General features: G+C 43.2%; 1 protein-coding gene across 2 annotated transcripts in view; it reads left to right on the forward strand.

The window, feature by feature from the left end:
- Positions 1–25851, forward strand: part of RETREG1 (reticulophagy regulator 1) — a 214595-nt gene that overhangs the window by 182424 nt on the left and 6320 nt on the right. For both annotated transcript variants that reach the window (XM_077492018.1, XM_077492019.1), the window contains 5 exons: positions 441–567; positions 8354–8438; positions 11273–11410; positions 17389–17450; positions 23379–23505. In XM_077492018.1, the coding sequence (XP_077348144.1) occupies positions 441–567; positions 8354–8438; positions 11273–11410; positions 17389–17450; positions 23379–23505 (539 nt within the window). The remainder of the gene's footprint in view (positions 1–440; positions 568–8353; positions 8439–11272; positions 11411–17388; positions 17451–23378; positions 23506–25851) is intronic.

Below are 25851 nucleotides of genomic sequence, written 5' to 3' on the forward strand. Positions count from 1 at the left end.
ACATGCACATAGTAGCTAGAGGTGGCAGTAAAGAGCTTGATGTCTGAACTCAATGACACAGAGAGTAGCAGGAGCTGTAAGATTGTTTCTATAGAGCACAACACTGCTCCCCTTCACTTGTCCTGCCTTCTTCTGGCCCGGGTTGGCCCCGAGGCCCCTTACAGTTGTATCGGCTGTACCCCCCTGATGGCAGCCATGTGTGTGGAGGGAAGCTTCAGAAAGATGTTTTTTTATTTTTTATTAGCAATTATGTGAGAAGACTGCAGTTCATCTTCTATTTCAGGTTTATTACTGAAAATATATATTTTTTTTTAAAGTTTATGAGAGTGTTAAAAAAATCTGCCTTGGGTGTCAAATACTCTGGACAACACCAAATTATCCGATTCTTTGTAAACATATGGTAAAGCCTGTTTAACAAAATTTATTTTTTTCATTTGTAGGTGGGAGGCAGTCAACTCTAGTTCAGAATGCAAACCTCAGCTTGGTCAATGCATGGAAGAATCCTGGTCCAGTTACAGCACTTTCTTTCAAGAACTATCCCTCTTTAAACGACAAAATCCAGGCAAAGTATGTTATCAAGTGTTGTATGTTCCGAGACGATGAAAGTTGTCAGGATTGAACCTGAGTGTGTTAATTGCATATATTCGGGATGATTTACTAAAGTAGAAGTGATTTAATGATTTTGAGTACCCAATCACGTATGAGAAAAATTAGGGGGAAAAGGATGCTTTCTAGCACCTGACTGGGTATGCAAAGTGAACAAAGTTACTAACATTCACTATTCAAAATGAATATAGGCTTTGCAATATAACATTCACACTACTGTAGTAAATCAACAATACTGTGCTTTCTAGTATGTACGTCTGTACCATAAAGATCCACTAAACTGTACTGTATGTGTACAGTGTATAACTGAACTTATTTTAAACTATGGTAGTCTGGCTTTGGATGGGTATTTGGTAGGGGTGCACCGAATTGAAATTTTGGTACCGAAAATTAAGAATGCACTACGCCGAAAATTACAGTTTTTAATAAATATTTATATTATTTTTATATATAATTGTATTATATTCAACTTTTTAATTATTATCATTAAATTAATATGATTTTTTTGTTTGCCATTGTTGACACCACTGCAAGAAAGGTCAAGAAAAATACAGTCTGCAGTCTCTAACCATCTCTTGTATCATGTCTGCGCAATCTCTTACTTAAACTTAAACACATTGCTAATAGTAATTAGGAAAATTTAAATTCGATGCACCTCTAGCAGATATGATACAGAAGATGGTCAGAGACTGCAGACATTATATAGGAGATGGTTATAGACTGCAGACATAATACAGGAGATGGTCAGAGACTGTAGACATGATACAAGAGATGGTCAGAGACTGCAGACATGGTACAGGAGATGGTCAGAGACTGCAGACATGGTACAGGAGATGGTCAGAGACTGCAGACATGATACCAGAGATGGTCAGAGACTGCAGACATGATACAAGAGATCAATGCAGCCTGCTTGTGCCCAGCAGCCTCACCAGTGCCCATCATATGCAGCCTCACCAGTGCCCATCATATGCAGCCTCACCGGTGCCCATCATATGCAGCCCACCAGTGCCCATCATATGCAGCCTAGCAGCCCCATAATGGGCAATTCACCTCCGTGGAACACTGAGATCGCAGTGAGTGGAGGAGGAGTTGGGAGTGGAGGACTGGGCGGCAATGGGCAGCACCTGGGGTAGACCACTCCCCATTTCGGAATTTTTCGGCCGAATGAAAAAACACTGTTTTCAGCCAATAATTTTTGGTGGCAGAAATCTCAGTGCACCACTATTATTTGGGTACCATATAGTAAGCTGTCCCCTCATCCCAACGTATGTCTTTGGAAAGCTGGCACTGCTCCCAGTCATCTCTCAGTCGATGGATAGTTGACAATTGTGCTCAGAAGTTCATTTTTGCTGTAGAAAAAAAGACCTAAGAGTGGCTGGTGACACGTTGAAACCTCTCTGTGTGTTGTTGCAAGCACTTGCTGATGTCAGACTAATTTGCTAACACCCTCTATTTAACCCATACATGCTTTCCAATCACATTACTGTCACAAGTGATGCTTGAATCTGTTCCATCGTTTGGTATAATCATGGCATACGTTCACACTTCAGGATGTATGCAAACATTACCGTCTGAATGTTCAATTAAACTTTGCCAACCTTTGCAGAAATGCAAGGGCCTAACCAACTTTATAAGTTTAATGTATTGCTTATGTAGGCTCAGGTACTATATACAGTATCTCACAAAAGTGAGTTCACCCCTCACATTTTTGTAAATATTTTATTATATCTTTTCATGTGACAACACTGAAGAAATTACACTTTGATACAATGTAAAGTTGAACACATATAAAGGAAAGCAGGGACCAAAATAGTGCAATTCCGTTTTATATAAAAAATTTAATAAAAAAGTAGTAAACTCACATGTGTACAGTAGTTTAAGCGCTTTTCAGTGTAAAACAAGGCTGCAGTGAAGTCCCTATGTGTTCAACTACTCCTATGGATTTGTATGGCTGGAGATAATTTACCTCCTAGTACACGAATGGAATAGCTACATTTGAAATCCCTCTGGAAAATGCACTGTCAAAGGAGTCTGCATATATATGTATGAGCTTATGTGATCCTCCAAATGTAAATTTGTGTGGATCCAATAATTTCGGTAAGCGTCCATTTCGCTTGGTGAAGGGAATATCACGTGGTGACTGCATGATTTTTTATGAAGGAGGTGTATGATTTTCCCTGCACACTTGTGGACTATACACGGACATTATATACAAGAGACTTTTGCATTTTTATGTTTGGATTCTCTTGTTTTTGAACTTTTTCTTTTGTTTGATTTCTTTCTGTAGAATCAATCTATAGCTATAGCTATATATCTGTATATAGCAAGTAATATCTATATGTGATTTTATATGTTATGTGCACTATTTCATATTGTGAACATTCACTGAATGTATATACATAAGATATTCTTGTAAGGATGGTATAAATATGCCACGTCTTTGAAGCGCTACACTTTTATATAGCATTTATCACATTACACTTTATACCCTGGTGGTGTGTTAGCAGCTCACTTTTTTGTTTTTTGTATATATTTTTTTTATATATAAGAATAGCGCAGTGTTTGGTTGAGAGTTTTCCTTTAACAAAAGTGAGTACACTCCTAAGTGAAATTGTCCAAATTGGACCCAATTGGCGGCCATTATTTCCCAGCACTACCTTAACCCTCTTGGACATGGAGTTCACCAGAGCTACACAGGTTGCCACTGGAGTCCTCTTCCACTCCTCCATGACGACTTTACAGAGCTGGTGGATTAGAGACCTTGTGCTCCTCCACCTTAGGTCTGGAGACATGCTTGGCCAGTCCATCCCCTTTGCCCTCAGCTTCTTTAGCAAGGGAGTGGTCAACTTGGAGCTGTGTTTGGGGCCATTATTGTGTTGGAATACTGCCCTGCGGCCCAGTCTCCAAAGGGAGGGGATCGTGCTCTGCTTCAGTATGTCACAGTACATGTTGGCATTCATGGATCCCTCAATGAACTATAGCAACCCAGTGCTGGCAGCACTCATGCAGCCCCAGACCATGACACTCCCACCACCATGCTTGACTGTAGTCAAGACACACTTGTCTTTGTACTCCTCATCTGGTTGCTGCCACATATGCTTGACACCATCTGAACCAAATAAGTTTATCTTGGTCTCATCAGACCACAGGGCATGGTCCCATTAATCCATGTCCTTAGTCTTCTTGTCTTCAGCAAACTGTTTGCAGGCTTTCTTGTGCATCTTTAGAAGAGGCTTCTTTTGGGACGACAGCCATTCAGACCAGTTTGATGCAGTGTGCAGCGTATGCTCTGAGCACTGACAGGCTGATCCCCCACTCCTTCCACACCTGCAGCAATGCTGGCAGCACTGACATGTCTATTTCCCAAAGACAACCTCTGGATATGACACTGAGCACGTGCACTCCACTTCTTTGATCTACCATGGCAAGGCCTGTTTAGAGAGGAACCTATCCTGTTAAACCACTGTATGGTCTTGACCACCGTGCTGCAGCTCAGTTTCAGGGTCTTGGCAATCTTCTTATAGCCTAGGCCATCTTTATGTAGAGCAACAATTCTTTTTTTCAGACCCCTTTAGAGAGTTCTTTTCCATGAAGTGCCATGTTGAACTTCCAGAGACCAGTATGAGAGAGTGCTCAAATCAAATTTAACACACCTGCTCCCCTGAGACCTTGTAACAATAAAGAGTCACATGACACCGGGGGAGGTAAAATGGCTAATTAGGCCCAATTTGTACATTTTCACTAAGGGGTGTACTCAGTTTTGTTGCCAGCGGTTTAGACATTAACCTCCCTGGCGGTATGATTCAGTCCGGTTTTAGGTGCTGAAAGCGGTACAATTATTTTGTATGGGAATTTGGCGTTTTATTTTGTAGTCCTGTAATTCTTAGGAATAACGCTCTTAAATCTGTTCAAACCAGAGTCTAGTAGACATCCCGGGTATGATAAAGTTTATAATATAATAAAGACTAATAAAAATTATTCAATAATGTAATCAAATCCAAAAACACTGAAAAAGGGACACGTTTTGGTTGCTATGCACAATCTCCAAATTTCAGGCAGAAAAAACAGTATTTATAATATAAAAGTGCATGCAGGGCACTGCACAGACCACTAGGGACAAAGGGGGTGTGTAATTTTTAATACATTACTGTAATCTGTAAGATTACAGTGCTGTGTGTGTTTTGTGTCTTTTTACTTTTTTGAATTTAGCGCCGTTCTCCGCTCCCATGCGCCGTAACGTCGCAGGGAACGGAGCTCGGCGGCATTCGGCACTGTGAATCGAGCGGAGGACAGCTCGATCACACAGCGTGGCGGACATCGCTGGATCCAGGGGACAAGGTAAGTAACTCTCCCTGTGTCCTCCCCTGCATCTAGCGATGCGATCCCGAGTCTGGCTCGGGGTTACCGCTTCTATCAGTAAATTCCTAACCCGAGCCAGACTCGGGATTACCGCTAGGGGGGTTAATGGCTATGTGTTGAGTTATTTTGAGGGGACAGCAAATTTACACTGTTATACACGCTGTACACTCACTACTTTACTTTGTAGCAAAGTGTCATTTTTTTCAGTGTTGTCACATGAAAAGATAGAATAAAATATTTACAAAAATGTGAGAAGTGTACTCACTTTGTGATACTGTAATTTTACTGTAAATCTTAAAGAATATTGTACCGGGATTGCACAATCAGATTGTGGAGTGTGAATCCAACAGTACAAAACACATTATTGTATATTCCTGCCAGCTCTGTTGTATAAGTGTGTGTTAAGAAAACATTCTGGGATAATATTAATATTCATAAGGATTAATGAGATCATGTCCATCCACTATCGTGTCTTGAGCATTCTCCATAGGATTTTCTATTTCAGTCGCATTTTGCACCGTTTTAATTTGATCTGAGTGACTTTGCACTTCTTTACCTTTGCAGTGTATAATGCAATGTAGTTCACTAGACAGTAAAGGGTGGACAACGTTTTATAGCTGACGTGTATCATGAAAATTTCATATAGTAGAACTAAAACACTACATTTGTGCTTTTACTTAAAAAAAAAATGCATTTTGTAGAAATGATAAAAGCTGTATGACAGGTCCTATATTGGAAAAGTATATAGTATCATTCTGCTCATATAAGATAAGTGTACTCTATTAGATGATTTATTATTTTGTATGTAATGCTTTTAATATCTTTCTATAACATTGGCAAAGGATAGCATGATGACTAGCTTAGTTTAATTGCAATGGAAAATTAAAGAGTTTATGAACTGATGTTGGCATGTGGTCATCTTAGATTTGCATGATCTATTACAAAATGTATACTTTTATTAATACACTCCAGCCCAGTGTAATTAGTGCCATATTGTAAAGCATGCTCTGTCACATATCACACATTCCAACAAGTAATTAGAACCTGCCTTCTACAGTCTACACAGCAGACATTCCTGCCATGTCACAGAGCACGCCAGCACATATACTGTACATCAGGGCACTTTGGACAATGTATTTTCTGCTAGGCCAAGATTCATTGGATGCTAGTACTGCTTCATGGCAAACTAAGGGTACCACGTTCAAATTTAAAGCACATTTTCACCCTTAACTTGGTTCCTCTAAATCCTGGCGCCCTTCCGCTGCACATATACCGTGTTTTTTTTTTCTTTTTGTATGTTTACTTGTTTTTAGTTTCAGCTCGCTCCCCGTCCTCTGTCAATCGCCTAGGCGATTGACCTCAGTGCCTCCTGGGAGATGTCTTGTTCATATCCCCGGAGGCACCAGGAGCCTGCACATCACCCCATTCACTAACAGATGAGGTAGTGAGCCTAGCAGCACGTAATCAAAAGGCTGCACCAGAACCCAAAGGGCCAGCACAGCCTTCTGATGATGTCAAAAAAGAAACATGGTGGAGCAGGACCCAGTGGCAGTTACTGAGAAGAGGATGTGCTGTATGAGCGAGTATCTGAAATGTGCACAGCCCGACATCAGGTAAGCAGGGGAGAAAATAAAAATAGGGGGGGGCTGGGGAGAAATTCCTCTTTAAGTAGAAAAAACACAACATTTATATTACAGCTATGACACAGCAAATACATTCAACAGCATAGCACGTTGAGTAAGTTCATAAAGTGGCCCTTTCTCAAACCATTGATGATGCATCTCAGTTTGAGCACATTTGCATGATTTAGTCTGATCAGATATCCAGAATAAATGTGTATGTCCTCAAAAATACAATCATTACTTAATGTGTTTTGTCATATCAAACTTTGCTTTAACCTGTGATAGCTGATTCGCGCTTTCACTGCCCATCTACAAGCGAACATGGTGCATGTCGCATTGGGTACTGTCAGGATTTTTCTGATATGAAATTTTAGTTGATGAATATCAAGGAAATACACAGCCTGACCTCATATGAACTCAAAATCAGTAGCTGTTCACAAGTCTCGAAAGTAGAGGTCCTAGAAGTGTTGATTTCCAAAGGCATATAGGACATAAAAGACCTTGATGGGCATTGAGGAGATCTACTGTTTAAATATAAAACCAGTTTTACAACTGAAAAAGACTAGTCAATATTTAGGCTAGCAAGAAACAACACTCTTTTGCCACGTACACATGATGGGAATTCTCGTTGGAAAAATCTCTGATGGTTTTCCCGTCTGAATTCCGATGGAATTCCACTCAAACTGTCTTGCCTACACACGGTCACACCAAATTCCGACCGCCAAGAACGCGGTGACGTACAACACGTACGACGGGACTAGAAAAAGGGAGTTCAATACCTAGTAGCCAATAGCTTCCATCTCGTAGTTGAATCTGAGCATGCGTGAGTTTTTGCACATCGGAATTGCATACACGCGATCGGAATTTCCAATAGAAAGTTTTTCCATCGGGAAAATTGAGAACATGCTATCAAATTTTTGCTGGCGGGAATTCGGCCAGCTAAATTCCGATAGAGCTTACACACGGTCGCATTTTCCCATGAAAAGCTCTCATCGGTCTTTTGCTGGCCAAAATTCCAATCGTGTGCACGCGGCATTTGTCTGTTCAGCTTTTCCTATTGTCGTTCTGTTGATAAAACTGCTAACAAACGGGATTTGGTAATGATTAACAAAAGTTGAATCTTCTGTGAATTAATCTGCAGAAGAAAAAAAAGTGCAGAGAGAGGTCAATGTAGAGTGAACTGAACTCATTTCACCATTTTATCAAACAAAATAGTGTCCTACCTTAGGGACATTATTGAAAAAAAATATATAAATAATTTATAGGTGTCCAAACACTTTTTGTAGTTGAGAGTTGACTAAACAGTCTATCTAATGTTTGAATAATAGATGCTTAGGATGGAAAATGAAACAAAACTAATAACACTGTGGATAAGTATTGTAAAGTGTAATTTGTTTGCTGGCCAAATAAGACAGACTGTGTGCAATAGTCTATGTAAATCTCCAGCTGTGCACAATATTCTTTGTAAATCTCCAGTAATGTTATAGTACTCTTGCTATTTTGCCAGGCACATGCATTTTTCCATTACACTCACTGAACTGCACCCTGGGTGTGGTTTAAATGTCAGTAGATGAGATGATGTCATGCCTGGCTGTACATAAAGGGGTGACCCAGTTTTAGTTTGGTGACTTATACAGTCTTAACAGACATTTAGGTCTTTTTTTACTTTGAGTCACATTGTTAAATATTACAAGCAAGCATTTAGATATCTGTATATCAACAGTACTAGTTTTACTTTGTTTTGTTCTTTTGTTTTTTTTTTGCAGTTTTGCCTTTTGGCATGCAGTGTTTGTTCATTTCTCGTTATATTGGGAAGCTACATTCCAGGAGTTGTCCTCTCCTATGTAATTTGTAAGTACTTTTTTTAAGCCCCATACATTAACATTGTTTGAAAATGTCTGTGCTTCAAGGTTGTATACCAACCCATACTAAAAAGGGCAGCTGAAACCTGTAGGATTACTGTGTAGCATTATCAACTTCTTTTTGGAAAATCATACACACTATCGGTTTTTCTGCTGAGTTTTTCCTTCAGATTTACCAAAACCATATAATATGAGATCAAACCTTAGGAGTTTCAATGTGTATGCAATCAGGCAGGCCCTTCTACTAAATGGTTTTGGTAAATCTAATGGAAAATCTCAGCAGAAAAACTGATATTGTGTGTATATATACATGAGGTGCCCAGGTAAACAGTATTTTAAATACATGCAGTTATTCCATTCCTGACTTAAATCGTTTTTTTTCTTTTAAACATTACTTTGCTCACTGTGTACCCTGATGCCTTTATATTGTATCAGGTTCTATAACAAACAATTATAAATCAGGTCTTAATTTTATGTATTCCTTCTAAAATGTATGTAAAGGTTCTCATTTATGCAGATTATTTTATAGTTAGTAAGGCGTAGTTAGCCGGACTTCCTCTGTAATGTTTAAGAGATTCCCCAGCTTTAATTAGTGTCAGGATCTTGCCAACATACCCCCACATTTCTAGCCACACAAGTAACTCAGTCACCAAAAAGTGTCTTCTGTGCTTTATGACAGCTCTCTGACACTGTCATGTACAATGCAGGACCAGTAGTCCTGCATTATATGTGAGGATGGGGAGGGCCCTGTCCAACTCACATTCCAGAACGTGGAAGAGCGATGGAGAGCGCCAGTGGAACGATGAATAATGTAACTATTTATACTTGTTCTTGTCACCTTAGACAAAACAAGCATTGAACCCATGCAGTGCTCTCCTTCGAAAGCAAAGCACCCTTTACACAGACGACTATCTGCTTACAGCGGATTCCAGTCCCAAGAGTCAATGGATTCTTGAGACTGAGACCACAGGTGTATACAAACAGCTGTGGCTGCTACAGCGAGTTCCCAGTAGGGGTGAATGGATGGGAATCACAGGACCTGTTTATAGCTCTGATGGTCTTAAAGATGCAACCCTTAGAACCCCTCCGACAACTATGGCCAACTGAGATTGAGTCTTCACAACTATAGGCTACTCAAAATTGTACGTCTAAACTCCCCCGAACTACACACTGCACATACGGATGATCGGTTCTCCATGAAATCCCCACTCTCACTACCCGAGGGGCATGTTCGACCCCTACAAGTCTTACACTTAGCTGCCTCTCATGTTAAGAATACAACATTTTGTACACCTATATCTAAAACACGCCATATTCACTCGGTCTACATTATAATAGCAACTATCAGCCTAATGTGATAATAACAATAGATGATATACTGATATTTCCATGTTTATGGCAGTTGCTGATTGAATTCACATATGATTTTGTTTAATATTACTGTATTTACATTGACTGTATTGTTATCTGCACTTTAATAAAAATGTCTGAAATTACAAACAGCTGTGGCTGCTCAGCACATACAAAGAAATAACTGGCTAAGAGGAGCTGTCGCTGTTCACATGTATTCGCATACCCATATGTTACCTGTGGTTCAAGGGGATGTCTGAACCCTGAATCCTTTCTGTCTCCAGGGTTGCTCATCTGTCCCTAAGTGCAGGTAAACACTATGTGCGCAAATGGCAATGGCTCACCCCAGCCTGTAATTTCTTTCTACAGGCTGTTCACATACACCTGTGCAAGAATCCACTAATCCTTGGGGCTGGAATCCACTGTGTGCAAATACTTGCCGTGTGAAGGCAGTCTATTTGCAGTTAAATTTTTAAAGAATGAAATGATTTACCAGCAGAGGCTGGTGACTGGTGAAAATAGAACAATGACAACTGTGAAAAAATGTTACATTTGCCCTATGATAAATAGGGGACATGTTAGAGCAGGGGTCAGTAACCTGTAGATAGCCGACAGGTAACTGGTAGATCGCAGCCTGAGCTTGCTGACTCGCTATTCCAGAGTTTTAAACTGAGTGTAATGCAGAGGGACTACTTGTAAAGTTGGAGCTGTAGTAGGGAACAAGAGCCGCATAAGCCGATGCCTCCTCTGTAGTGCTGGCTCCTGTCCCATGGAGTAATACCAACTGCACTCCATCTCTTATAGTGGCTAGTGGTCTTCAGAGTGGTGCCAGCAGCAGGAAAGAAGAGATCTTCAGGTCAATGTGAACCAATACACCAGGCATAATAATATGGGGCTGCTTTCACGCTGATGTGCTGCAGTTTAAACCCATGATTGGGTATGGCAATTAGAGGTGTAAATCAGGTGTGAGGAGGCAACACTGTGCCTGGTGATCTTTGACTTCTCTCATGTTGTTCAAGTAGATCTCAGCCTCTTTAAGCTTGCCTACCCCTGTGCTAGAGTAACCTCCTTCCTGTTAAAGAAGAAATGTTGGTGAATATGGTAAATGTTTTTTTACTTGGTGAATGTACTTTTTAAACTGGACCAATGTACATGGAATCTGATGGCAAATCCTTTTCTTTTGCAAATATGCCTCATGTGAAATGCTTTAGTATATTTTATAACAGTTCTTATTAAGCAGTTGGAGTGATGCCAGAATATTTGGAAAGTCTTCAGCACCAAAAATACATTTTAGACTTTCATTTGTTCCACTTATTTGTTGGTGTTTCTGCAGCTCCAGCTGGATTATAACATTTATGTTTTGGGTTGATGCACTGAATATCACATTTCTAAATAAAGTAAACTTGGATGTTAGCTAACGAAATTGGTTAAAATGCCATTCTGAGTTTTTTTTTCATTCTGTGTTCAATACAGTATTGTGTGCCTTCTTGTGCCCATTGTTAAAATGCAATGAAATTGGACAGAAAGCATACAGCAAGCTGAAGCCAGTTCTGCAGAAGCTGGATTTTGGGCTGCAGTCCTATATCAGCCAGTGGATGAAAGCCAGGTCTAGTAAGTAAATTCTTTCTTTTGGATCTCAATAAATAACCTCAGAGTAGTCTGCATTACACTGTACTGAACAGAAGAGTGGAGACAGCCTCTATTGTCTGATGCAGCTTACAACTATTTATAGAGAAATTACTCCTCTCCAGCTCTGCCAACTCTAGATACAACCTTCTCTTTTTATATGACTTCATTATCACAACTTTAATTTTTACAAAACTATTGTGATGCTTGCTCTGTTGATAATAAAACCTCCTTCATTCTCGGGGGTAACATATTCACATCAAACTGAAAAGGCTGGACATAAAACAAACAATGCTAAAGAGGTGCCTTGGTGGTCAGTTCATGCAGGAGAGGAATGCGAAGGTATGACATTGGCAAATAGAGCGGCACTTGGGTTCGATCCAAACCAGAGTACACTCTGAACAGAGTACACTCTGTTCAGCATAACCTGGAAGGAAGCTGTCTGTGCTGTCCCAATCTTCCTTAGCTGGGCATTCTCTGAGCTTTTTGAAGGCCATTGGTGTCAAAAGCATCCCCACCTTTGTATGCATGCAGCTGCAGGGCAGGGATTGCTTCAACCGAGGTTGATTGGGTCAGCACTGACAGCTTCTGGGTTTGGCCAAACATGGGTGTGGACTGAGCCCAAGCTCATCCCTATTAGGGATGAGCTCCAGTGCGTTTGCATGCTCCACGTGCAGAGCCCGTCAGGAAGTCGGCGCAGAGCTGCGCTAATCACAGGCAGTGAGACATTGCCCGATCTCTGCAGCGACGCATCAGGGCAATGTCTCACTGCCTGTGATTAGTGCAGCTCTGCGCTGACTCCCTGGCGGGCTCTGCACATGGAGCATGCGAACACGCCTGAGCTCAGCCTTAATTCCTAGTGGCCAATATGTGCAGAACAAAAGTACAAATGGGTATGACAGTAGGCAGTATGCGTAGGAAGCATGCAAAGGTATGACAGCAGACAATAGAGTTTATTTACTAAAACTGGAGAGTCCAAAATCTGGTGCAGCTCTGCACGGTAACCAATCAGCTTCTAATTTCAGTTTGTTCAATTAAGCTTTGATTAAAAAAAAAAAACAGCTTGGAAGCTGATTGGTTTCTATACAGAGCTGCACCATATTTAGCAGTCTCCAGTTTTAGTAAATCAACCCAGTATGCAGTAGGGTATAACAGTGAGCAGTATGTAGAAAAAAGAATTATGATTGTATGATGGGAGAAAATATGTACAGGAAAGGAGCGTGGAGAGTATGCAGGAGGATAGTTTATGCAGTAGGAGAATGTGCAGTGTTTGACAGCAGGCAGTATGTTCAGAAGAAGAGTACAGAAAGTATTACGGGGGGGATTTGTGTGCAAGAAAAAAGTATAGAGGGTATTACAGGGGGGAATCTCTGCTGGAAAGGAATGCAGAGGGTATGACAGTGACTAGTATGTGCAGCATAGGAGTCCTAAAGTATGATGGGGCAGTATGTGCAGAAGAGACTTGTTGAAATTATAACCAGGGCTGTCTTTAACTTGGGGCAAAAGGGGCAGCTGCCCTGGGCCAAATCATTGTTGTGGGTCCAAAGCAGCTGCCCCTTGAGCCTGCCCTGCCCGCAAATAACATACATGCCCCTTTTTGCTTTCATTGTCCCGCGATGGCTTTGTCCCGGAATTGCAGCGTTTGGGCTCACTAGTATATGATGATCTGATGGGCAGCTGCAGTTCCAGAACCCTTCCTCTGCAGCTTTGGTTGACAGCTCTGTGGCTTCTCTGGTGGCAGCAGGAGTACACTCTATATCAGGGGGTCACTAGTGTTGATGATAATGGACAGTTGTGCTGCCTAAAACCTCTCTCTACACCAATGGCAGTTTTCAGTATACACGTGGAGTAGAGAGGTGCTCAGTTAGTTAACTGTAGCTGGTGCTTTCTCAGCATAGGTGCGCCTCCTGAGTGCCTAATCCACTGCATACCAAAAGCTGCCGGAGGTGAAGGGAGAGGTTCAGGGCATCAATATCATCAACACTAGTGACCCAGCTAACTGAGGTTCTGTGTGGCTTCCTCTCTCTGTGTACGTCCACCGCCACCAGAGAAGCCACAGTAGCCTGAGACAGGGTACATGGCCATGTAGTATTAAACAGATTACAAATATGTGTGTGTGTTTGGGGGGTTGTGGGAGCAGAGATGTACTGGGAGGGAAAGGGGGGATGCAATCGTCACATTGGGAGCACAGAGGCTTGCACGGGGTACAGAGATGTTCTAGAGGTACAGAGATGTGCAGAGGGTATGAAGGGGTACAGGGGGGTGCAGAGATGTGCTGGGGTAGTACATAGAAGTACTGGGGGGTGTAGAGGTATACTGGGGTACAGAGGTGTGTAGGGGTGCAGAGATGTCCTGGGGGAGTACATATATGTACTGGGGGGAGAGGCATAGTGGAGGTACAGAGACTTGTAGGGGGTTCATAGGCATTCTAGAGGCACAGAGATGTGGAGAGGGTTTGGAGGGGTACAGGGTGGCAATACAGCAGAGAATTGCTGGGGGTAAGAAGTTGTGTTGGGGGTACAAAGGTGCACTAGGGCATGCAGTGGTGTGTGTTTGGGGGGGTGCTGGTGGATATAGAAGAATGCTGGGGTACAGATGGGTGCTAGGGGGTGCAGAGGTCTTCTAGAGGTATGAAGATGTGTTTGGGGGGGGGGTATAGGATTGTGCTGGATGTAGAGAGATGTGTTTGGGGGGGGTGGTGTTTAAAGGTGTGCTTGGGATGGAGAGTGAAATTGCATTGGGGTCCAAGAAAATGTTTGCCCAGGGTCCAATTAATATTAAAGACGCCCCTTATTATAACAGTGGGCACTATGTGTAGGAGAAATGTGTGGAGAGTATGACAAAGAGAAGGACAGGTAATCCTTTGACTACTTAAATTTTGGTTAGTGATCTTTCAGTAACTGTTGACAAACGCACTGAAAAATATGCACATGCAGGTGAATAACAGGGATGGAGGATGCCTCATAATGCATTTGGCAACTATTCACATACCTGAGTAATTAAAGCACTGCAGCATAGGAGCTCAGCTCTTCACTTGGACAGTTTACATAGGGGGGACAGAGGTTAAATTCAGTGTCCAGGATAGAGTTCTGCTAAAATTGAACTGGTTATTCTGGTACAGTGGAGGTAGCAAGTATCATGTTAGCAGCACTGTGAAATGGATAGATGATGGTAAAGGTTACTTAAATAGGAGTGTTTGTAGCAGGCACTGTGTCATGGAGTACAGGAACAATGGATGGTAGTGCTGGGGACCAGGGCCATCTTGCCAAGGATTGTTTAAATTTCCACTGAACCTAGGTTCACACTGGTGCGTGCAAAACACTACATGTGTTTCACACAACAAAATTACACCGCTGATCAACAGATATAAATAGGACCCTCAGAGGCAAAGTAAAAACTTTTTATTATTGTTAAAAAAAAAATCATAATAAAATGTTCACCAAGGCATACAGCAGTCAATTGATGGTCATGTATCAATTGGATTAAAAAACTGACAGTACCTGGAGGCTGGAGCCGCATGGATAACACAGGGGCTTAGGCCATGTGTGACTCTTTTGCTCCCTTGGCATCAGCAGTTCCTAATTGGCCCCAACAGCAGGGTTTGCCCATACTCTTCGGATTCCCTTGGCTGACTTCCACCAGGCTGCGACATCACTTCTTGGCTTCGTACACAGTGCGAGTGGCCACTGTATACTGGCCCCAACAGTTCCTGAGCCTGCAGTTTGGTTCCCCCTTTATTGGACCCCTGGCCTTACGGTCCTGGACCCCCACCAGCTGTGCTCCTGTGTTCTTTGTCCAAGGGCTTTGTACTGGGTTTCCCTAAGCCCTTGTGTCATTCATGCGGCTACAGCCTCCAGGCACTGTCAGTTTTTTAATCCAAGTCTCTGCATGACCACCAATTGACTGCTGTATGCCTTGGTGAACATTTTATTATTTTTTTGAACAATAATAAAAAGTTTTTACTTTGCCTCTGAGGGTCCTATTTATGTCTGCTGATCAGCGCTGTTCACCCTTTTGATTATATCTTCTGTCCTCATTTGTCTGAGTTTTGGACAGCAGCGGCCACAGCTACATTTAATTTTTCTTTTTGACCTTTCATTTGGCCTCTGGTCTGTTTGTCTGGATTTTCGTTTTTACAGAAATCACACAGCATTCCTGTACACATCACATGCAATGTCCATGCGGTGTGACTTGAGCCATACATTTTGTATGGCTCAAATCACATTGCATCCGCACCAAAATGGTGCAGGACCCTTTTTTTTTCCTGCACCTGAACCACATTGCATGGATGTTCACACCCATGCGATGCGATTCTGGCAGTTGCAATCTGTTCCTTAAACATTGACACTCACAGCAGATTGCATGGACGCCGTGCAGTGCGATGCAGGGAAAATCATTGAATCTTGTTAGTTTCCTGCATCACATCAGTGTGAACCAGGGCTAAACCAGAGTCAGTGGAGATGCGACTGACATTTGTTATGGTGCACTGATGGGTTTAACAAACATTTGCTAGGCATTGAAGGGATATTACACATGCTGACAACTGGCAGCTGCGGGGTAAATGCACATTAGTAGAAGAATAGATTTTGAGAGGTCATAGCACAGACATTGGGTGCTAAGTGCTGGGGTTAACCTACATAAGCTGGGTACTGTGGGCTCAGAGATTAACATCTGTACCTGGGCACTAAGTGCTCATAATACACATGGACTGCACTGCACATTTTTTAAACAATAGCAATGTGCTCTGTAAATGTGCTTAGTGTTCCACTGGCTTTGACACCCCAAACCAAGTGGAGCATATTAAGATGAATGAGAAAGCAAAGGCAAAAGGAGAGCACAGACATGATTTCAAAGTTTGTTTCAATCATGGAGTTCTTTCCACTGTGATAGAAGTAGAATTCCAGGTTATACCGAAATAATCCTAAAATTGCTTCCTCCCTCCCCCTCTTTACACCTATGCTGACTAACTTGTTTAAGAAAGATGTATATATACTTACCTATTTTCAGGCATCTCTGGTCCGGTTATGTGATCTTCCCTGTGTCAGCCAGCAGAGGCTGCAGGGGGAGAGGGGAGAGTGCCCAACAATGGCTGGTAATGCTAGGAAGTGGTGACATCACCCATAGCTTGCTGTGGCCCATCCATTGTGGGCACTCCCTGTTATCATTAGAAGATGCAGCTTACATCTTTCTTACATAGGTGAGTCAGCATAGGTGTTAAGAAGGGGAGGGAGCATTTTTAGCACTAGTTGGGTATAGCCTGGAATTCCACCTTAAACAGAAAAACAAAGTAGGGCATAGTACGCTCCACACCGTGAGCTTCATTTTATGAAAGGACTGAAAAATGCAGGCCACTGTGTTTATAGCAGGAAGGGGAGTAGCAATATAAGCGAGTCCTTTAGTGTGAAGTAGTATATCTTAGCATTTTGGTCAAAGAAATTCATTCAAATTAAAGCGGCAGTCATTGCGAGGGGAATATCTCCTAAACCATACAGATTTAGGAGATTTTTTTTTACCTACAGGTAAGCCTTATTATAGGCCTACCTGTAGGTAAAAAAAAAAAGACTATACAACTGCTTTAAAGATTGTATTTTAGTTTTATCTGTTATGTACATGAAAATGTACATGGTCAGTTTAATCTTTTGGAACTGCCTTTTCCAAATGTTTTAGTAAGCTTGGGGTATAAAAGTTGGGATGACAGAAATGTCACATTGAAAATACATCTACAGTTTCTGAATATGCATGCTGGTGCAATAAAGAATATATGAAGATTAGTTGTTTTCGCAGGATAAAATGCTCAATATCCTTCGCTAAACCAGGAGCACATACTCATCAAATGCAGTCTTCTCCCTTATGGTGTTTGCATACAACAATTAATTTCCTGCAAATGTGATTGGAATAATGTAGACAATGCTAACCATATGCAGATAATAACCAAATATTTCTTTTTTTTTTTTTCCCTACAGAAAAACTTGAAAAGTTTCCAGAAGAAAACAGTGAAGTAGATTTGTCTGCATTATATCCTCAGGTAAATAACATGTTTAGAATAAATGTATCAATTTGGCAGTTGCTTGTATGATGATTATTGACATGTAACTATAGCTAAAGACAGTTTTGTAAATTCTGCATATAGTAGGGCAGAGGTAGGCAACCTTTGAGAGATGGAGATCTACCCGAACAACATGGAAGAGATCAAATATCACCGTCAGGGTGCAGCTATTAGCAAGGCCCTTATAAAAAAACAACATAACGAAAACAGAAAATATAGTTTAAAAACTGTCACTGTAAAAATATAAGCTTAGTCCACCGTAAAAGTTTGCTTCAGTGAGAAACTTGGCATTCACTTTCATGCACAATTGTTTAATAAGTGAAAAAATAAACACTCACACCTTGACAATAAATATCTAAAGTAAGTCTTAAATCGTGTGATTTGATAATGAATAATAATGTCAAAGAAATCCCGTGCACAAACAACGCGTGCAATAAACAATGAGTGACTTATATATCTAATATTAAATGAACTCCTTGAAACAAATGTGTATGTGCTCTTCATTGAAATCCCACACATTGATGCTAGTAAATTGAAAAAGTGTCCCCAATCGACTGGTAAGTGAAGTAAAGTTCCCTACTCACCAAAAGATGTTGACTCTCATTATCGTACGATAAGAGGTCAGGCGAGCTTAAGCGGTTGCCGTGACCAAGGCTCCAATCAAAGTTTCCTTGCTGCGGTCTATAATCCAAGGATTAACCTCGTAGCAATCCTCATAGCGTAAAAAAGTTTTTTCCTCTTTATTTAAAACTTTTTAGCAATTATGGCAAACAGGAATAAATCCTCATTGTAACAAGCATTGGGCATTAGGTAAAACTTACAAGGCTAAAAGAGGATAAGGTATAATGCTACGTATCACCTAGAGCCTTACACACCACACGTGCCTCCTAACTTGTTAAATTAGGCTAAAAGAGGTTCAGGTATAATGCTGCGTATCATTGTAAAGTTAGGCCACAGGTGCCTTGTGTAAGGCTCTAGGTGATACGCAGCATTATACCTGAGCCTCTTTTAGCCTTTGTGAGTTTTACTGGTGCCTCAATGCTTGTTACAACGAGGATTTATTCCTGTTCGGCATTCGTAATTGATAAAAAGTTTTGAATAAAGAGATAAACTATATGAGGAGCCCCTTTTCTTTTTGATTGCTAAAAGGTTAACCCTTGAATTATGGACCGCAGCAAGGAAACTTTGATCGGAGCCTGTCCTGGGGAGTCCTTAGTCACAGAGTCATAAGCTCGTCTGACCTCTCTTATCATACGATCATGAGGGTCAACATCTTTTGGTGAGTGGGGAAGTTTAGTTCACTTACCAGTCAATTGGGGATACATTTTCAACTTCATATCATCGGTGTGTGTGATTTCCATGAAGAGCGCATACATATTTGTTTCATGGAGTTAATTTAATATTTAGTTATGGACTTTTAATTTAATATAGTTTATGTTTATTACACAACTAATATTTTTATGATTTCACTTTGCATCTTTTAATATATAAGTCACTAATTGTTTATTGCACGTGCTCTTTGTTCACAGAATTTCTTTGACATTATTATTTACAATTGTTTAATGTCTGGCGAGTAATTGGTCACCCCAAGTCTGATGCAGAAGATCATCGTAAGGGCAGAAAAACTGGTACTGCAGGCTGATTTGCTCAACCAGTTTTCTGTCTGACTGTGGCCTGACTGGCTGGGTTGAGTTCTGAGTGGTATGTAGAGCAGTGTCCAGGGGTCAGCTGTATGTAGAGCAGTGTCCAGGGGTCAGCTGTATGTAGAGCAGTGTCCAGGGGTCAGCTGTATGTAGAGCAGTGTCCAGGGGTCAGCTGTATGTAGAGCAGTGTCCAGGGGTCAGCTGTATGTAGAGCAGCGTCCAGGGGTCAGTCGTATTTATGGTAGTATACAGAGTTCAGTAGTGTGTGACTAGAATTATTCGCGTGATGAAAATTCAGGCTTTACATATCATATGTTCACCTTAAAACAAGCATCCCTCAAGTGAAGATTTTTCCAGGATTCAGCTGCCTGGATAATGTGGGACATATAGTACTTCCTAAATGATGTGACTGTAGGGTTGTAGGGATATGTGTATGTGTGTATATATATATATATATATACAGTGGTGTGAAAAAGTGTTTGCCCCCTTCCTCATTTCCTGTTCCTTTGCATGTTTGTCACACTTAAGTGTTTCGGAACATCAAACCAATTTAAACAATAGTCAAGGACAACACAAGTAAACACAAAATGCAATTTGTAAATGAAGGTGTTTATTATTAAAGGTGAAAAAAAATCCAAACCATCATGGCCCTGTGTGAAAAAGTGATTGCCCCCTAAACCTAATAACTGGTTGGGCCACCCTTAGCAGCAACAACTGCAACCAAGCGTTTGCAATAACGTGCAATGAGGCTTTTACAGCGTCCTGGAGGAATTTTGGCCCACTCATCTTTGCAGAATTGTCCTAATTCAGTTACATTAGAGGGTTTTCGAGCATGAACGGCCTTTTTAAGGTCATACCACAACATCTCAATAGGATTCAGGTCAGGACTTTGGCTAGGCCACTCCAAAGTCTTCATTTTGTTTTTCTTCAGCCATTCGGTGGTGGACTTGCTGGTGTGTTTAGGATCATTGTCCTGCTGCAGAACCCAAGTTCGTTTCAGCTTGAGTACACGAACAGATGGTCGGACATTCTCCTTCAGGATCTCTTGGTAGACAGCAGAATTCATAGTTCCTTTTATCACGGCAAGTCTTCCAGGTCCTGAAGCAGCAAAACAGCCCCAGACCATCACACTACCACCACCATATTTTACTGTTGGTATAATGTTCTTTTTATGAAATGCAGTGTTCCTTCTACGCCAGATATACTTGGACACACACCTTCCAAAGAGTTCCACTTTTGTCTCATCGGTCCACAGAATGTTGTCCCAAAAGTCTTGGGGATCATCAAGATGGGTTGTGGAGAAATTGAGACGAGCTTTGATGTTCTTTTTGCTCAGCAGTGGTTTTCTCCTTGGAACTCTGCCATGCAGGCCATTTTTGCCCAGTCTTTTCCTGATGGTGGAGGCATGAACGCTGACCTTAACTGAGGCAAGTGAGGCCTGCAGTTCCTTGGACGTTGTTGTGGGGTCTTTTGTGACCTCTTGGATGAGTCGTCGCTGCGCTCTTGGGGTAATTTTGGGCGGCCGGCCACTCCTGGGAAGGTTCACCACTGTTCCATGTCTTCGCCATTTGTGGATAATGGCTCTCACTGTGGTTCGCTGGATTCCCAAAGCTTTGGAAATGGCTTTATAACCCTTTCCAGACTGATAGATCTCAATTACTTTCTTTCTCAATTGTTCCTGAATTTCTTTGGGTCTCGGCATGATGTGTAGCTTTTAAGGATCTTCTGGTGGACCTTACTGTGTCAAGCAGCTCCTATTTAAGTGATGCCTTGATTGTGAACAGGTGTGGCAATAATCAGGCCTGGGTGTGGCTAGAGAAATTGAACTCAGGTGTGGACAACCACAGTTATAGTATGTTTTAACAAGGGGGGCAATCACTTTTTCACACAGGGCCATGATGGTTTGGATTTTTTTTCACCTTTAATAATAAACACCTTCATTTACAAATTGCATTTTGTGTTTACTTGTGTTGTCCTTGACTATTGTTTAAATTGGTTTGATGTTCCGAAACACTTAAGTGTGACAAACATGCAAAGGAACAGGAAATGAGGAAGGGGGCAAACACTTTTTCACACCACTGTATATATATATATATATATATATATATATATATACACACACACATACACACACATACACACACACACACACACACACAGTCCTCAAAATTTCCACTCGCCTGCTCACATTTGGTGAGTGGATTTAAGTTGAGAGTGAGCATGAAGCAGGGTTGCCAAACGTCCATTGCGGACGACTGCTGCCTGTAAAAAATATGGGTAGACTTTGGAACTGCGCAGGCGCAGTTCCAAGACCAGTCTGGGCTCAGATGGTGGGCAGGCAGCCGGGCTTGTGGATGGTGATGTCATGGCGGCGGTGCCTGTTATGAACTACAGGCTACAGCAGGGGCAGCCAGGCCAGACCGGGGACATGGGAACACGGGGGCCCAAGTTTGTAGGTATAACATGAGCGTCGGCTGCCACCTCAGATTCCTGGACAGTGTGCCAGCCAGCGTGCTTGGAGGAGGCAGAGTACAGCGGAGGCGGGGAGCATAGATTGGACGGCGGTGGTACAGCTGTCCTTACCACCAGAGGGTAAGACCGGCTGGGAAGTCCCAGAGGGCCCTGCGTGCAGAGCAGTGCCAAGGCATGTTGGGAATTTGTAGTTCACCAATATCGTCTGCGGGAGCTGTGCTTCTACCCCCTACCTGAATGTAGAGTGCTGGGACTTGTAGTTCCACATCTGCAGAACAATATCAGGCTGCATGCTGACAGGAGGAGAGAGAGCAGGTGGCCAAACACTGTCCAAACTAATTGCAGATGGCCGTACGCTGTCCAATCTGATTGTACAATCTCCTGTAAGATGGCCATACACTGTACAGTATACTTGAAGTTGATCTTCAGTCCCGCTCGGGACAGTCTCCTGCCCCTCCGGTGCTGGGTAGATGTCAGTTGGCACATCTACCCACAACTAAAGGACTGAATAGGATTTGGGCATAAGGAGGAACTCTGATGTAAAGAGAAATGCTGCAGAGAGCAGGCTCTAATGTAAGTGGGGACTCTGGTGTAAAGGGAAATGCTGCAGACCATAATGTTAGGGGGAATATTGCAGACTCTGAAGTAAGGGACAACTTTGTGGACTGTGATGTAAAGGGGAACCTTGGAGTCTGATGCTTTATGTTAATATTGTTAAAGTTGTTAATAATTATTTGTGTGACTTAATTCTGCATAAAACATTTAACAGTGTCATTTCATGAGAGAATTTACAAGGGCGTGTTTAGGGGCGGGTAGGGTAGGGTTTGGGTGGGACAGCTGATGGCGAGTAACTCTTAAGGCCTGGCTAGTAGCTCAGGACTTGACATTTTGAGTCCTGTATGTGTGTGTGTGTGTGTGTGTGTATGCATGTATGTGTATATGTGTGTGTGTGTATATATATATATAATTTTTATTTTATTTTTTTAAGTTAAACTTTAGCTTAAAGCACTCACCCTGCACCAAGATATACACACGTTGATGAATAAACTGTGGTGATGTTCCTTCGCATAGTCCAGGGGACTACAGTAGGCGGGTCCCTGACACCCATGGCAAAGAGGAAATAGCAAAATGAGACTGGGTATCATTAAACTCAGAAATGGGGCCAAACAAGACTATTTAATCTGGTCAAAAAGAAGAAGTAATACAGATCAGGCTACTTTTCAGGGCTGCATAAAGCCCCATACACACTATCAGATTTTCTGCTGATTTTTTCCTTCAGGTTTACCAAAACCATGTAGTACAAGGCCCTATCTGTTTGCATACACATTGAAACTCCTAAGGTTTGACCTCATATTATATGGTTTTGCTAAATCTGAAGGAAAAACTCAGCAGAAAAACTGATAGTGTGTATGGGGCTTTAGAAAGCAGCTGCTGGTGTGCGCTATGGAGGGAGTGGCACAAAGGTGCTGAAAACACTGCATCACACTGTAAACTTTTTTTTTTCAGTTCTATTCAATAATGTGGCGCGTTGTGGTGTACAGTGTTGCAAGACGCATGCTGTACTTTTTCATGTGAACTGACGCCTAATTGTAAACGAGGCATATTGCAATTTAAAACAAGATTAAAGACCTTTTAGGCATGTATCCTTTGTGTACACAGCTCTGTTTTCCATAATAGGTAACTATTTCTTGTGAATCAGTGAGGAAAAATTCCCACATTACTGTGATAATGCCAGTTAATGCAACAGGCTGAAACCTTAGATAACCCTATCGTTGCCTGTCTTTTCATGTAGATCACTCCAGGAACATTGGTTAAGGAGCTGTCAATTTCTGACACAGAACCATCAGAGTTGTCATGGACAGAAAATGGAACCTTTAACCTTTCAGAAGGCTACACTCCACAGACTGATACATCCGATGGTATGGCTCAATCGATGTTGCAATATACTAAAGCTCCATGATTAATTGTTAAAAATTTGCGATCTTGATTCAACCCCCCCTCACAATCTCAATTCGGCATTTCCACGATTCATGTAAAATGTGCAGAATCGTTCTCTACTCAGAGCTGTCAAAAAAAAGGCAACCAGCAAAGTTTTTATCACAACATCGCTCAGCGCTGAGAGATAAAAAGAAACATTGTTTCATTTGGTTCTTTTAATTTAAAGGGATGAACTTCGGTCTGCGAATGAGGGCAGTTTAACCACTTAAAGACTAAAGCCGCGTACACACGTAGCCGTCTGTCCGACGTACTTAGTCTGGCGGACGTCCGCCAAACTGTCCGTCGGAATTTTCGAACGGGCTACTTGCCCACACATGCCACTTTTTCAGCGGACTAATACGGCGTACTAAGGCCGCCGTACTAAGTCCGTCGTACTTTCGAAATTAACGGACTCGCCCACACACGCGGAGGAAAGTCCGCTCATTTCGAGCGCGTCTCCAGGTAGGCGGGGCCCGCGAAGGAGACGTCGCTGGCCCCGCCGCCTGGTATGGACTTAAAGGCGAACCCCAACGCCGAAAAAAATCGGCGTGGGGGCCCCCCCCAAGTCCACAACAGACCCTTGTCCGAGCACGCTACCCGTGCGAGTGCCCCCCCCTCCTGAGCCGTACCAGGCCGCGTGCCCTCAACATGGGGGGTGCCTTGGGGAAGGGGGGGCCGCGCGGCCCCCCCACCCCAAAGCACCTTGTCCCCATGTTGATGAGGACAAGGGCCTCTTCCCGACAACCCTGGCCGTTGGTTGTCGGGGTCTGCGGGCGGGGGGCTTATCGGAATCCGGGAGCCCCCTTTAATAAGGGGGCCTCCGGATACCGGCCCCCCACCCTATGTGAATGAGTATGGGGTACAATGTACCCCTACCCATTCACCTGTAAAATAAAAGTACAAAAAAAACACAACACACGAGATAAAATACTTTATTGCACAGCTCCGGGGGTCTTCCGTCTTCGGGGGTCGTCTCGCCGGACTCCTCCGCTATCTTCTTGTAGCTCTTTTGCTAGCGGAGGAGTCCGGCTTTCTTCCTCGCCGCCGGCCTCTTCTCCCGACTTCGGGGGTCTTGTCCCCCTCTTCGGTTCTTCTGCCGGGCCACCGCGCCTTCTTATAGCTCTTTTACAGGCGGTGGCCCGGTCTTCTGTCGCCGCTGCCGCCTTCCGTTCTTCTTCTTCTTCTTCTCCTTCTTCTCCTGGAGATGTTGACTCGACGCTCTCTCCGGCCACAATGCCAGGGACGCGCTGCGCGGCCACTTATATAGGGACAAGGGGCGGTGTCACATGGCTTTATGTCACATGGGTTGGTGTCACATGGTGACCCCGCCCCCTTACGATGTCACAGTCCCCATGGGACATCAACCCATGTGACCAACCCATGTGACATAAAGCCATGTGACACCGCTCCTTGCCCCTATATAAGTGGCCGCGCAGCGCGTCCCTGGCATTGTGGCCGGAGAGAGCGTCGAGTCAACATCTCCAGGAGAAGAAGGAGAAGATGAAGAAGAACGGAAGGCGGCAGAGGCGACAGAAGACCGGGCCACCGCCTGTAAAAGAGCTATAAGAAGGCGCGGTGGCCCGGCAGAAGAACCGAAGAGGGGGACAAGACCCCCGAAGTCGGGAGAAGAGGCCGGCGGCGAGGAAGAAAGCCGGACTCCTCCGCTAGCAAAAGAGCTACAAGAAGATAGTGGAGGAGTCCGGCGAGAAGACCCCCGAAGACGGAAGACCCCCGGAGCTGTGCAATAAAGTATTTTATGTCGTGTGTTGTGTTTTTTTTTGTACTTTTATTTTACAGGTGAATGGGTAGGGGTACATTGTACCCCATACTCATTCACATAGGGTGGGGGGCCGGTATCCGGGGGCCCCCTTATTAAAGGGGGCTCCCGGATTCCGATAAGCCCCCCGCCCGCAGACCCCGACAACCAACGGCCAGGGTTGTCGGGAAGAGGCCCTTGTCCTCATCAACATGGGGACAAGGTGCTTTGGGGTGGGGGGGGCCGCGCGCCCCCCCCCTTCCCCAAGGCACCCCCCATGTTGAGGGCACGCGGCCTGGTACGGCTAAGGATGGGGGGGGCACTCGCTCGCCCCCCTTTCCTGGCCGGCCGGGTAGCGTGCTCGGACAAGGGTCTGTTGTGGACTTGGGGGGGACCCCCACGCCGATTTTTTTCGGCGTTGGGGTTCCCCTTTAAGTCCATACCAGGCGGCGGGGCCAGCGACGTCTCCTTCGCGGGCCCCGCCTACCTGGAGACCCGCTCGAAATGAGCGGACTTTTCTCTGGGCGGGAAA

This window comes from Lithobates pipiens, unplaced genomic scaffold (genome assembly GCF_037356315.1).
Source record: "Lithobates pipiens isolate NorthernLeopardFrog02 unplaced genomic scaffold, aLitPip1_a1.2 Scaffold_19, whole genome shotgun sequence".
NCBI lineage: Eukaryota > Metazoa > Chordata > Amphibia > Anura > Ranidae > Lithobates > Lithobates pipiens.